The 13940-nt window shown below is 35.6% G+C and overlaps 1 protein-coding gene across 1 annotated transcript in view; it reads right to left on the bottom strand.

Moving 5' to 3' along the window:
• Positions 1-33: 33 nt before the first annotated feature.
• The window catches only part of LOC129005780 (ATP-dependent RNA helicase Ddx1-like), a 112390-nt gene continuing 98483 nt past the window's right edge, over positions 34-13940 (bottom strand). Inside the window, exons 12-14 of the mRNA XM_054434789.1 lie at positions 6709-6926; positions 5381-5501; positions 34-228 (exon numbers count right to left, since the gene is read on the bottom strand). Of these exons, the coding sequence (XP_054290764.1) occupies positions 107-228; positions 5381-5501; positions 6709-6926 (461 nt within the window). The 3' untranslated portion in view covers positions 34-106. The remainder of the gene's footprint in view (positions 229-5380; positions 5502-6708; positions 6927-13940) is intronic.

Below are 13940 nucleotides of genomic sequence, written 5' to 3'. Positions count from 1 at the left end.
GTATTTGGAGAAAGGTAAAAAAATGAGACAAAATAATCAATACAAATTTATTTTAACACAAACGTGTGATAAATAATAAAAAAACAACAGTAGTATACATTGTAGCTTAAGCAGATCGAGCTTTGTTGAAGTGTCTGTTCAAGTACATGATCTGAGCCTCTCGCTCTAGCTGAGCCAACTCCAAGACTGTTGGGGCCATCTGACTGACATGACTCTCATAACCAGTTCCTGCAACATGTATTGTGTAGGATTAATGCACAATTTTAAATTGATACAATATAAATGCAGTAGAGAGTGGTTTATCCAAAAAAATTTTAGATTAGAGGTATTCAGATGATTATTTTTGGACGGTTCAGTAAGAGGGGTAATACGATTTAGTAATACGAAATTTGGAAAGAGACGAGCTAAACTGACAGAGGATGAATTAGAAAAGAAAAGGCAATATGTCAGGGATAGGTATAAAAAAAAGATAAGAAAAGAAGATTAAGTCGATTTAAGACATGTCAGAGAGGGAGAAAAGGAAGACTCGGAAGCATTGGAGGGAGCAATGTAGGAGGAAATAAGAAAAAAAGCTTTGCTGATTCAAGTGAAAAACAATATGCCACCAATTTCTCCTAACAGTAACAGCAATCACGAACCAATCATGAAGAGCAAGAGTCTATTCAGAAAAAAAGAGGGAGAAAAGCTGTTAGGAAGGATAGGAGTGCGGCATACCGCACTATTGCCAAACAAAATAAACTAATTGATGAATTGGAGAAGCGCTTGAAAAAATATAATAAGAAAAGGCAGGAGAGGGAGAAATAAGCCACCAAAATATCATCCCCATCCCCAAAAAACCTAGTTTAAAAAATTGTGGGAAAGGAACGAGTCTCTCCCAACATTAAAAAACAGCTTTTCTTGGGCCTTAGCTTGAAGAAGCAACTAGAAAAAAAGCTAAGGAAATCAGTAGAAAGAAAAAAAGAGGTGCAGATATTTAGAAAAATTGTTGGGTGTGACATACTTAAAAAATACAGAGTGCAAAGTCACTTCAAAAAGATTGTTCCCTTCAAAAGCAACAAAATTGTAAATGATGACCCTTCCCTATATAGTAGGAAGAAAAAGAAATCCATCAGGGGCATTCTTTCAGAAGAGGGGTTTTTTTTTAGGATGACCCTGTAAGTAGAGTCTGCCCTGGCAAGAAGGATGTTGTAAAAAAAGAAGGAAACAACGTCGTGTCTTGTTGGATACTTTGCAAAATTTGCATTGTAAATTTAAGGAGTTTCAAAGATAATTATCTTTGGCAACATTCCGACGATCCAGGCCCTTATGGGTTACATTTCTCAAAAACAGTGATAGGCAAACATGCGCCTGCGTAAAGCACGAAAACTTTGCATTAATGAATCCATGCCCTACGGTCGGTCAAGGCAATAAAAGCAAATAACATAACCGAAGTAATGCGCACACTTGTATGTTCTGATAAAAGAAAAAGTTGTATGTTTGGCGAGACAAACAAGATAACAAGACAACCAGATAGAGTTTTCTTATGACCATAACTTCATGGTCAAGTACTGCAAATGGATGAACGTCCAAGAAGAAGAAAAGATTAAAAATAAAACAAAAGTTCTAAAGAAGACAGTAAAAGTAAAATTGGTAACACAAACTAATTAAAATGTTTAAAAGAGAAGTCCCTGAATTTAAAAAGCATCTGTATTGTTACCTACATCAAAACTCCAAACTGAAGACTGTTTTAAAACATCAAAAAGAAAACAAAATAGTCTTTAGAATTCATTTTGCAGAGAACTACGTGGCAAAATATAGTAAAGAAATCCAGAGTGTTCATTTTGGAGCCTCTAAGCATCAAATAAGTCTGCACACTGGAGTCAGATATTCAAACAATGAAAACCAGCCAATAACAACCTGCTTTACAACAGTAAGCAACAATCTTGACCATCAATCATATGCCGTATGGGCCCATCTACAGCCGATTCTCAAACAAACAGCCGTCCAATTTCCTGACACCGACACAATTCATTTTTTTTTTCATACTCCCCATCGAGCCAATACAGACATAGGAATAATATATATCTTTTTAAAACTGTGATCCCAACAATGTTTCCAAACTTGAATGTGCCCTTTCTAAAGTTGATATTCTTTTGAAAGAAGTAAGTTCAAATGCAATAGAGAAGAGGACGAAAGAATTAGGATATGCAGTTATTCCGACAATCGAGGGGATTCTTCAAAGTTGTCAAATAACGTACTGCACAGGGGGAAAATGTACGCAAATTCTCTCTCCTGCTTAAACTTGATCGAAAAGCTTGTCACGCTAACTGAGGGATACGAACCAGAAAATATTTACAATGCAGACGAGACGGGACTGTTTTTCAAGATTTTACAGGACAAAACCTTGTCATTTAAGGGTGATAAATGCCACGGTGGGAAAAACAGCAAAGATCACATTACTGTAATGTTGTGGGAAAACTGCACGGGGAGTCACAAATTAAAGCCTCTTATGATTGGGAAATCAAGAAACCCACATTGTTTTAAACATTTTTAATGACCTTCCTACGCAGTACATGACCAACCCAAAGGATATTATGAACTGTGACGCTTTTACGAAATGGCTCCAAAGTGTCAACGAAGACATGAAAAAGAAAAAGAATAAAATTCTCATGTTTATTGATAACTGCACTGCTCATGACATTCCTAACCTCAGTAACATTAAAATCAAGTTTTCTTCCTCCCAACACAACAACGAAACTGCAAACAATCGACCAGGGCATTATTCAATGTTTTAAAGTGAATTACAGAAAAGAGGTTGTGCAACAGTTCCTTAGAGACATGGAAAGTCCACTACCAACTTACATCAACATCTTAAATGCCAACAAGAGCCTGGAGCGAGGTCTTGGAGAGCACAATTTCTACGTGCTTTAGGAAGAGTGGATTAGCCGTTCCGAAATCGGAAGAATTTACAGCACAGCCTTCCATTCAAGTCATGTCCAATCATGTATAATTTGAATTTTCCATGTATAAATTGGCAATTTTGCTGTTGAAATAAATGAAATGAAATGAAAGTCATCGATGCTATTGAGAGTTGGGGAAAAATACAAGAAGTGCTTGATCCTCAGGAGAACGCAGCTGCAGAGTTTGCAGATTTTGTTACTTTTGCTGACGACTAAGCCGTGCATGGTGAGCTAACCAACGCTGAAATCATCTCCTCTATGAAATCAGACGAGAATGCAAATGTGGTGGAAGATAACAACAAAGAGGAACAATCTGAGTTGTCTGACCTAAATACAAAAGAAGCTCAGCAAGCTCTAAGTTTGCTAAAACACCTTTTTCTCTAAAAGAGTGGTTTGACTGACGAAATCTATCACCGACCTGGACACGTTAAACATAACTGTACTCAAGCAAATAATAAAAAATGACTTATTTATTAGTAATCAGAGTGGAAGTGGCCAGTTAACTGACAATGCCAACTAAATCCTGAATTCAGATTTCAAATGGTTAGGCTTATTAAAATAAAAATACAGTGCTATACAAATGTTGGTTTTCTTTTAAATTCCTGTGCTTGTATTTTTTATTGTTGTTTATACAGGGTGAATTTTAAATGAGTTCCCCCCCTACTTTTTTCTACATTTCTTAAGATATCAACTTCGGACCACGTCAGATCATTGTAGTGTAGTAAGTACTTCATTTTGACTGGATAAACATTTTTGGCCGCCATCTTGGATCCGCCATATTGGATACAAAATTTTTTTTTCAAATGTAAAGGTAGGGTTGTGACCCATTGTTTCAAACTAGAATTTTACGCTGATTACAATGCCGCAATTAGTTTTAAAAAATCTTGATTCGTTCTAAAGTTATGAGGACTTTTTATAACTTTATTTTTAGCCCATTTTAACATTGTGCATTTACAAACTAAGACCATAATCTCAAAATAGTGCTAGATAAAGATAAGTATACACCACCATTTATTGTCGACCTATTATCACTTGGTTATGACGGTTGTATTTTTTTGGCCGCCATCTTGGATCTGCCATTTTGAAATGTGATAAATTAATTTAAATATGAAGGTGGTGTTGTGACCCATCATTTCAGACTACTTTTTTATGCTAAGTTTAATGCCGCAATCCGTTTTGCATTTTCATATTTGTTTTTTGAAATATTGGAAATTTAAGTAAGATAATTTTAATATTTCATCAAGAAAGCCTGAGAAACAAAAACGGATTGCGGCATTGAATTCAGCATAAAAAAGTAGTCTGAAATGATGGGTCACAACACCACCTTCATATTTAAATTAATTTATCACATTTCAAAATGGCAGATCCAAGATGGCGGCCAAAAAAATACAACCGTCATAACCAAGTGATAATCGGTCGACAATAAATGGTGGTGTATACTTATCTTTATCTAGCACTATTTTGAGATTATGGTCTTAGTTTGTAAATGCACAATGTTAAAATGGGCTAAAAATAAAGTTATAAAAAGTCCTCATAACTTTAGAACGGATCAAGATTTTTTTAAACTAATTGCGGCATTGTAATCAGCGTAAAATTCCAGTTTGAAACAACAATCACAACCCTACCTTTACATTTGAAAAAAAAATTTTGTATCCAATATGGCGGATCCAAGATGGCGGCCAAAAATGTTTATCCAGTCAAAATGAAGTACTTACTACACTACAATGATCTGACGTGGTCTGAAGTTGATATCTTAAGAAATGTAGAAAAAAAGTAGGGGGGGAACTCATTTAAAATTCACCCTGTATGTTACTGAAGGCTATTGTGAGTATTTTTTTTAAATAACTTCTTGATTCTTGTTTTTTTTTTTTGTAACAAGTCTATAACTGTATTTTATTTCTGTTAAATTCAAAATATTTTCATCTTATTTAAATACTGTATGATAATTATCAAAAATGCACATAGGCCTACACTCAACTCCCAATTATTTGGGATAAACTAAAGTTGAGGCTTCCTGGAAACGTAAATTTGCGGTTAATTTGCATAATACAGTACAATCACAATGGAATCACAATGTTTACACACATATATTTAAATACAATGACTCAAACATAATAAATAATACAATAAAATATGTAGACTATGGTCTTCAGGATCAAATAAAATACAGTATTGACAAGACAAAATCTACATCAATTATTTTCTTTGTAAATAATCTGTAACGGTTTTCTGTTTTTTAATTGAGAAACGTCTCTATTTGACCGTACACTCCTATTTGAATATTCAAAGTACAACTGGTTTACTAGTACTTCAATATATGGGTAATTGTGCAGGTGCTTTTATATCCATAATATGACCAGACCACACACATAATTACAATTGGAAATCTGCTTAGGATCGTTAAAATCCTTTCTTATTTGGTTACAAAACAATGCACAAACCTGCATTCTTCTTTTTCTCTCCGTAAGTGACTTTTCCATCGAATTCATTCATCGGTATGTTTATGTCAGCCCCAACTTGCTGAATCGTCACATTTAGATGGTCCTCAATATCAGCAAGATACTGAAACAAAATCACGTAGAGGTAACATTATAAATTAAACATGGTATCTATCTGTCTATCTTTTGTTCTCGGTAAATGCACAAATACTTAACTGATTATAGTAATATGTAATTCTACACAAAAGTGGGTTATGAATCAACCTATCTTAACCCTGCAACTTGGCCATAAAATAACAGTTGTATGGTAAACACTTCTACACTGACGTGGCCTCAGAATGAATTCTAGTCAAAAGTAAACATGTGTAAAAAATATCATAGACTTTCCAAAAAAAGTGTGCCACAGACACACAGAAAATAGTGTATTTCAGCTATAGAGCTGCAAATAGTGCTGTTCTGTTCACCAATGACACCAGTAAGCAGCGAGTAGCCTCAAATCAACGTACCCTTAATTTACAGAGCTACACACAAAAACGACTATTTCTTAACCCATTGGCCTACTTGGACGGAACATATCCGTCACACCGCCATGACGCTCTAGCATTCCTGGACGGAACTGTTCATTGCTAGTAGTTTTATGTTTTACCACTAGATTGGAGCACTTACTGGGACGATGGTTGGTACTGCGTGAAACTACATTAAATTTGCCTGTATTTCGTTTTGTATGTTGGCTAACCTGGAGTGTGAAACAAAAATAATACTCAAACAACAACAGCAGTTAAATTATAGGGAATTATTGAGAAAGGGGAATAGAAATGAGAAAGGGTTTAATGAGAATTAGTCCGAAGGACCAGAGGTAAGAAATGTAGAGAAATGGACATATTAAATTAAGATTATGAAAGGGAGAAAAAATGAACACACATTTAATGGTTACAAGAGAACAAGAACTGTTTTATTTATATTTTTATACACAACATATGTTAAAAATAGGGAATAGTTTAATTTGGTTAAGAACACATGTTGCAAGGAAAATATATTGTATATTGAAGAAAACATAGAGTGTTAAATTATATGAAATGGTTCAAGTTTACTGAACAGTGAATGAATATTGAATTTAGGGGTTAAACTAAAAAAAAGTGGGGACGGACCAATTATGATTTTTGATTCATCAACATTTTTAACCAATTACAACCAATTACCCAGAATCACAAAGTATATAGATACTTTGTGATTCTGGGTACAATACCAATTCTGGAATCTACTAGAGTTGTGGCAGCATCAAGATAATCTCCTACAATCGTACTCCAAGTTTCCAGGTGACTTCTACTCACTTGCATCTCGTTGTACCAGATACAGCAGCCGCCTTGGTCAGTCAGTCTGGTGTTCCAGCAGTTCCTTCCTCGGGATGAACACCACTCTCCGTGGAACCACACCTTCTCTGGCACAGCAGACACCAGGGAGATGGCTAGACCCATCCTCTCAGCTCGACCCACACGTCCGATACGATGGACGTAGTTGCTCTTCTCATCAGGCAGTGTCACGTTGATCACTGTTTAACAATTTGGTATAAGTCATTTACACAAGACACTGTTAATACACTAGTCCCTCAATAATTCGGCCTTTCTTAATACAAATTCTCCAATAATCCAGCAAAAAAAATCATAACTTATAATTATTTGTGTGTATTAAATGACACATGAAAGTACGGTAAGGTAAATCACCGAAATAACAGCTACCATAATATTGACACTTTCACTCTTTACTGTATCTAATAAATCCTAAGTGGAAATATGCCGTAGATCTAATTTTGGTCGTCTTTGACTTGAACACACCGAGTGTTTTTTCTTTAACTCTCAAGCCAATCGGTGATCCGCCCGGCGATTTTAGTTCGAAAGTTACACACAGTTATCTGGATGCAGTACGCTGAGGGTTGACATCAGGTAAGAATATTACTGTCTTTTGCTAAAAAGCTGACAACTATTTTCCATGTAATTATGTTAGTGTTTATATTACTTGAAGTGTTGATTTTCTACTAATATATGATGTCTGAGATTTTAAAAATATGCATGAATCCACATTTAAACAAGTTTAAAAAAAAATATGTTTCAATTTTGGCGTTTACCATAATATCAACATTAGGTGTCGATAATACATTTAGCACTTTTAGCATGGAACATATTTTCGACACATGAATAAAAACGTATTAAACCCTGATGTATTTCATTGAATTTCACCGGTATTTATGTTATTATAAACTTTTTTAAGTTTATAACTTTGTTTCGATGTTTCTAATCTAAACATTGTGTTTTGTGTGTACATTTTAGTTTTATTTCGTGTTTTTATCACTAAAAATGGATCCCTCAATACCTGGAACATCGAGAGATGGCGTCGAGCCACAATATAACGAAAATCTGGAGGATATCGATGCAAATGACCCTATTCAGCGTGTAATGGATGGAGATGTATCCGATGATGAAAATCTTGGAGATCATGATTCCGAAGAGTATGACAGTGGTGAGGACGATCCAGATATATACACCACAGCTCCTGAATGGACGATACAGACAACAGGCTTGAGACCCATTGAATTTACCAGGACTGATACTCTACTGGTGCCAATTCCCGGGCAAGGGACCCCGATTGACTGGTTCAACCTTTTGTTTGACGAAGTTTTGCTAGAACAAATCTGCACAACTAGTAACAAGTATGCTTTCAAAGTATTTTCCAAAATGTAATGTTTCAATTTAACTTACCGGTAACCGTTTTAGGCTATGTTATGCCTAGGCTAGGTTAGGTTTTTGTTAGATCAATTGTAATAAAAGTAGGCCTATCTCACATTTTTCATAGTTTAAATATTTCTTAATGTTCTTTAAATTACTAATGAAATAATGTTTCTAATAGTTTATTTTGTAAATAGTGGTAATAAAGAATATTTCTACCCACTTACCGTACCTAGGTTAGCTTACCCACTTACCGTATTTAGGTTAGGTTATCCATTGTAAATATTTCAGCAACACAATAACAGTTATGAATGTACATTACTATTTTATTTCACACTCAAAGGGATAAACATGTAAATTTAACAACTAACTAAATAATTAAAACATATTTATTTATTACATTTGTTTCAATGTTTGTTTACTAGTTTACAATAGCTTCTCTGACAGCTCGAGCTCCAGCCGACAGCAGCTGATGCATCAAGAACGATCAAGTGGGCAGCGATGACGTCAGGCTGCCGGAAAAGGAAGATAACTTTTGGTGGAAACATCTGGGTTTAAAGTTCTAGAACATTCCATGGTCTCCATAGCAACCAAATCGGGTATAAATACAGCAGTCCACGGGCCAGTCTTCACTTCACGAGTTGACAGTCAGCGCTGCGGGTTTAAACCATTTGCCAGGCGCAAATAAAACAATAATCAATAGTAATCAAATTTGTATTTGTAAAAGAAAATAAAAACAAGGAATAAGGTCAGTCCCAATTGTGTACTCATTTGAAATATTAATAAGGTAATTTGAATTAGACAAGTAAGTAGGATAGAAATTAGAATAGGCCTACACACAAAGCATTTGTCAGGCCCCGGCAGACCGCTGGTGCTGCGGCTTTAACACTCAACACTCACGCACATTCGGTAGTTGTCTGGCACCTTTTTTAAAGAGTGCTGCGACCGAAATAGGGATGAGCGATAAATCACAGACTGTGATTTTGTCACCGATATTTTTAAGTCACAGTCACAGTCTGTGACACGATATCAAAAGTAGCAGCTACCGGAGTCACAGTCTCTGTTCACCATTTGCAGTCGCAGTCGCAGCTTTTAGTTCAAAATATCGACTGTAGAAGCGCGAGCAGCGCTGTGACTGAGCGAGTCACAGTCTCTGTTCCCCAGTCGCAGTCGCAGTCACAGGCTTTTAGTTCAAAATATCGACTGTAGGAGCGCTGTGACTGGGCTGTATCCGCCGTCCTTGTAAGTGCTGCTCTCTGTATCCTTCGGATTTTGAGCGAACTACTGTACTTTGAGCAGGCTTTGCACCCTATCGCTGTTCGTTCGCTTTGTTTTGTTTACATTAGTTTCAGTTTCTGCGTTATTGAGATGAACTCATCAGATTAATTATTATACAATGAGTCTTAAAAGAAAAACCGGTGAGGTGTGGAATTACTTTTTGGTATTAGATGATTTCACGGCCAAATGCGACATTTGTAAGACAAAACTGTCTTACAAAACATCAGTAACGAATCTAAAAAAACACATGTTAAGGAAACATCCTACAGTAAAGTTTTCAAGCTCAAATCCCTCGACTTTAAAGGTAAGCTACTTTTAACTCTTCAAAAGTAGGTAGTGATATTGATGCCAGATTCCTAGCTATGGTTAGGCTATGCATTCTAAGCTAAACGCTATGTACCGAAATCTGTTTTTTGCCCATAACTTATTTATTTGATAACTTACCTCACTATATGATTATATATTTGATGTGTTTTATTACGTTTATCATTTTTTTAGTGTTAAAAATCAAAAGTAGTGATATACGTGGTGCATTATAAGAAGATTTAAGTGGTTTTGAAGTGCTGGTTGATGATCCTGAAGAAGTAGGTAGTGATATTGATGTAAATTATCAGCCAGATTCCTAGCTATGGTTAGGCTATGCATTCTTAGCTAAACGCTATATACTGAAATCAGTTTTTTGCCCATAACTTATTTATTTGCAAATCTACTTCCTTATATTATTATATATTTGTAATCCTCATAAAATTTAGAACAAAGTGGCTATTTTCAAATATTTATAGGCCTATAATTTATACAATTTCATTGAGCGCGAACTTATTTTTATTTTTTATTTTTTCCAAAATATTTTTTTTACCTAAAAATTTTTTTTGTACAAATGTTCCTTATGTTATATATATAATATTGAAGCCCATGATTTTCCAAACAAAATGGTATATAGAACAGTATAATTAACATTGTTTTTAAGCTTCTCAGATCCGTTTTAATAAAACCTTGCAAATGAGCAAAAAATAGACAGACATTAAGGCCAAAACAAGGGACACTCGGAGGGTTAACTCAGTTTGTGCTCAAAAAATCAATTAAAATGTTGTTTTTTTTCAGAATTCAACGAAATTAATCCGCCCGACAGAAGATGAAGAGGAAGTTGATGAACCTGCTGCAGTCGACATCCTGTCCAGACAACCAGACACTCCCGTCAACGCCTCTGATAGCCAACCTGGGACTTCCGGAACTTCAAATACGGAGCCAATACCACATTGTCATGCTTCCTCAACGTCAATGGGTTCAAATGCATCAGCTGCTTCTTTTCTCATAGAAAAAATCGGTGAGGTTGTCAGGCCTAGTTTAGTTATAACTAATAAACAATCAAGCGCCAACATAGAAGTTAGCGAGCCAAATTCCAGAAAAAGAAAACAACAAAGTTCAATCGCTAATTTTTGTCCCAAAAAACTAAATTTAAGCGACAAGAAAAAGATTGATGACCATTTAATGCTTCTTTTCACGCAAGATATGCAACCATTTCGAATTGTGGAACATAAGGGCTTTAGATCCTTTGTTGCTGCCCTCAATCCTACATATGAGCTCCCTAGCAGGCACTCTATATCAAATAGTAAATTGCCAGCTATGTATGAAAAATGTGTCCATGCAACTAAGGAGCTATTGGGGCAAGTCAAAACTGTTTGCCTCACAACTGACTGTTGGACATCCATTAATAATGAGAGTTTTATGGGCGTAACTGCCCATTTTGTAACAGAGGATTTTGAGTTAAAATCAGCCCTTCTAGATTGCGTGCAACTTCATGTCAGCCATACAAGTTCTAATTTGGCAACAGAACTCCAGAAAGTCATCAACGACTGGGGCCTACACGGAAAGGTAATTTTAGTTGTGTCCGACAATGCACCAAACATAAAAAAAACAATCAAAGAAGAGCTGAAGCTAAGATTTTTTGGATGTTTAGCTCACACCATAAATTTGATCGTTACTGATGCTCTAGCCAGTAATTTGATGGTGAGTGAGCTAGTCACCAAAATAAAAACAATTGTATCACACTTCAAAAGAAGCAGTAACGCTCAAGAAAAACTTATGACTTACCAACAAAACTCTGGTAAAGTTCCTAAAAAACTAAAACAAGATGTAATGACGAGGTGGAACTCCACCTACTACATGATAGAACGGTTCTGCGAACTGGAAGAGGCTGTAAAGACAACCATAGCTCTTCTGGATAAAGAACTCCCAGTACTGTCACCAGAGGACTGGCAAATAGCCAAGGATCTCACATTAGCACTGAAACCGTTCGAAGAGGTAACGAAAACAGCTAGTGGAGAGCAGTATATAACTGCCTCTATGGTCATTGCCATGACCAATGGACTTGCTGACGTGTGTTCTGAGCTTCAAAATAAGCAGTTCTGCGAAGCGGTGTCCTCAGTTGTAGATGAGCTGCAGTTCGGCGTTGGTTCTCGTTTTCGAGACAATGAACTAAGCCTAACACTTACAACTGCCACATTTTTAGACCCCAGGTTTAAAACGGAACTGTTTTCTTCCTCAAAGATCAGTGAAAATACCTTCAATGAAGTGCGAAATGCCGTTGCAATGAAGATAGCCGAATTTTCGGAAAAATCTCAATCACAGGAAGTGGAGGAAGGAGAAGAAGAAGTGGAAGGCAATGCTAAGCCGTCGAATGAGCTTTCTTTTTGGAATTTTGTAAAAAAAGCTCAGAAAAAGGCAAAGCCAAAAGGAAATGCCTTGTCAAAGGCAATTATTGAGGTGCAACGATACCTAGACGATGACATTATAAGTGTAAAGAAAGATCCATTGAAGTGGTGGAAGGAAAATGCCTACAAGTACCCATTTCTAAGTGAATTTGTTAAAGAAAGGTTTTGTGCTCTTGCTACTTCAGTACCTTGTGAAAGGTTATTTTCCAAAGGTGGCTATGTACTGAATGAACAGCGCACCAGATTGACGTCTAGTAAAGTTAGGCAAATACTTTTTGTAAATGGAAACATTGAACATGTATTGTCTTAAGTTATACAATGGTCATAATTCTAGCCAAAGTATTATTTGTTTTATGGTTTGTAAATTTATAATAGTTTTGTGTTCTAAAGGAGGAACTTTTGTTTTTTTTCACAAATAGGTACCTATACTTTTTGTTTTTAGATCATTTTTTACCAGATCTACTTCCTCTCAAAGTGTGTGTATATGATTTCTTAAAATAAGTCGTATGAGTCATATTCAAGCCAAAGTATTATTTGTTGTTATAATTTTGAAAACCCATAACTCGTTTTATGTTTTTAAGAAAATGTTTTTTGTTTTGTTTTTAAGAAGAAGTTTTGTTTTGTTTTTAAGAAGAGGTTTTGTTTTGTTTTTAATTATAAGTTTTGTTTTGTTTTTAATTAGAGGTTCTGTTTGGTTTTACCAAGAGGTTTTTTTTTTGTTATAACTAAGATGTTTTGTATTTGTTTTATACAACAAACTAATTCTGTCCATGAGAGTTGTTGTAACTCTATATCCTAATAAAGTCAGTGCCTTTCATTATAAACTGTGTTTTATGATTAGCAGTCATTAAACATTTTACCATCCTTTCATTTAATCAATGCTTTTCTATAACTTTTTTTGCTATAATGACTTATCTTTGCTTATACTAGTAATAAATTAATAATTAAGTGATTGTAAATTTATTTGTTGAAGGAAAATATAAAATATAGGTCAAAGCAGTCTTTCATCTTTCATCGTATTGAAAATGTATAAATACAATGATGTTTAAGAAACACTTATTTAAACATTAAAAAAATATATTATTACAAATAATATATAGCAAAAATGTTTACGCAAAGTAGAAGTATTTTATTTTATTATACACAAGAAATGTATTATATTATATATTATTTTACCCACAATAAATTACTAGGAATTGAATCTGTTGCATCGTTACATATGCATATATATTAAAATTATTAGTAAAATATTAAAGGCGTCTGTAATAAAATACATAAGCAAATAAATAAAGAGGTCGCAGCCGGCAGTCAAAACAGGATGATTAAATGCGCATGATTGAGACATGTAGCAGTCACAGTCACAGCCCAAGTCGCAGTCACAACAGAGAGAGTTCAGGCGCAGTCACTCGGACATGTAGCAGTAGCAGTCGCAGGTACGACAGAGTAGCGCGGCAGTGATATCGTCAACAGCGCGAGATCACAGTAGCAGTCATTCGGGGTTTGGAGCAGTCACAGTCACAGTCGCAGTCACAAGTGGCTGGTTAGCCGTTCGAGTGATGCACGCCAATGGCATCGTCACAGTTTCGTAGTTTTGAGTATCACCGCACGGAGCGCCACCGTAGCATATATCGCTGTGACTAGTCACCGATATTTTTAACCGATATTTCTTTGTCACAGTCACAGTTCCGAGTGATATTTTAAAGTCACTGATATTCTCATCCCTAGACCGAAATAACACTTACAAGTAGTGGCACTAACAATTTAACTCCATACAAAGCATTTGTCAGGCCCCGGCTGACCGCTGGTGCTGCGGCTTAACACTTAACAAGCACGCATATTTGGTAGTTGTCTGGC

Source organism: Macrosteles quadrilineatus, unplaced genomic scaffold (genome assembly GCF_028750875.1).
Source record: "Macrosteles quadrilineatus isolate MER2022 unplaced genomic scaffold, UCM_ALF_1.0 Scaffold_33__1_contigs__length_1397503, whole genome shotgun sequence".
Taxonomy (NCBI): domain Eukaryota; kingdom Metazoa; phylum Arthropoda; class Insecta; order Hemiptera; family Cicadellidae; genus Macrosteles; species Macrosteles quadrilineatus.
Note: the sequence above shows the minus strand (reverse complement) of the source record. Positions and strands in the feature narration are given on the sequence as shown.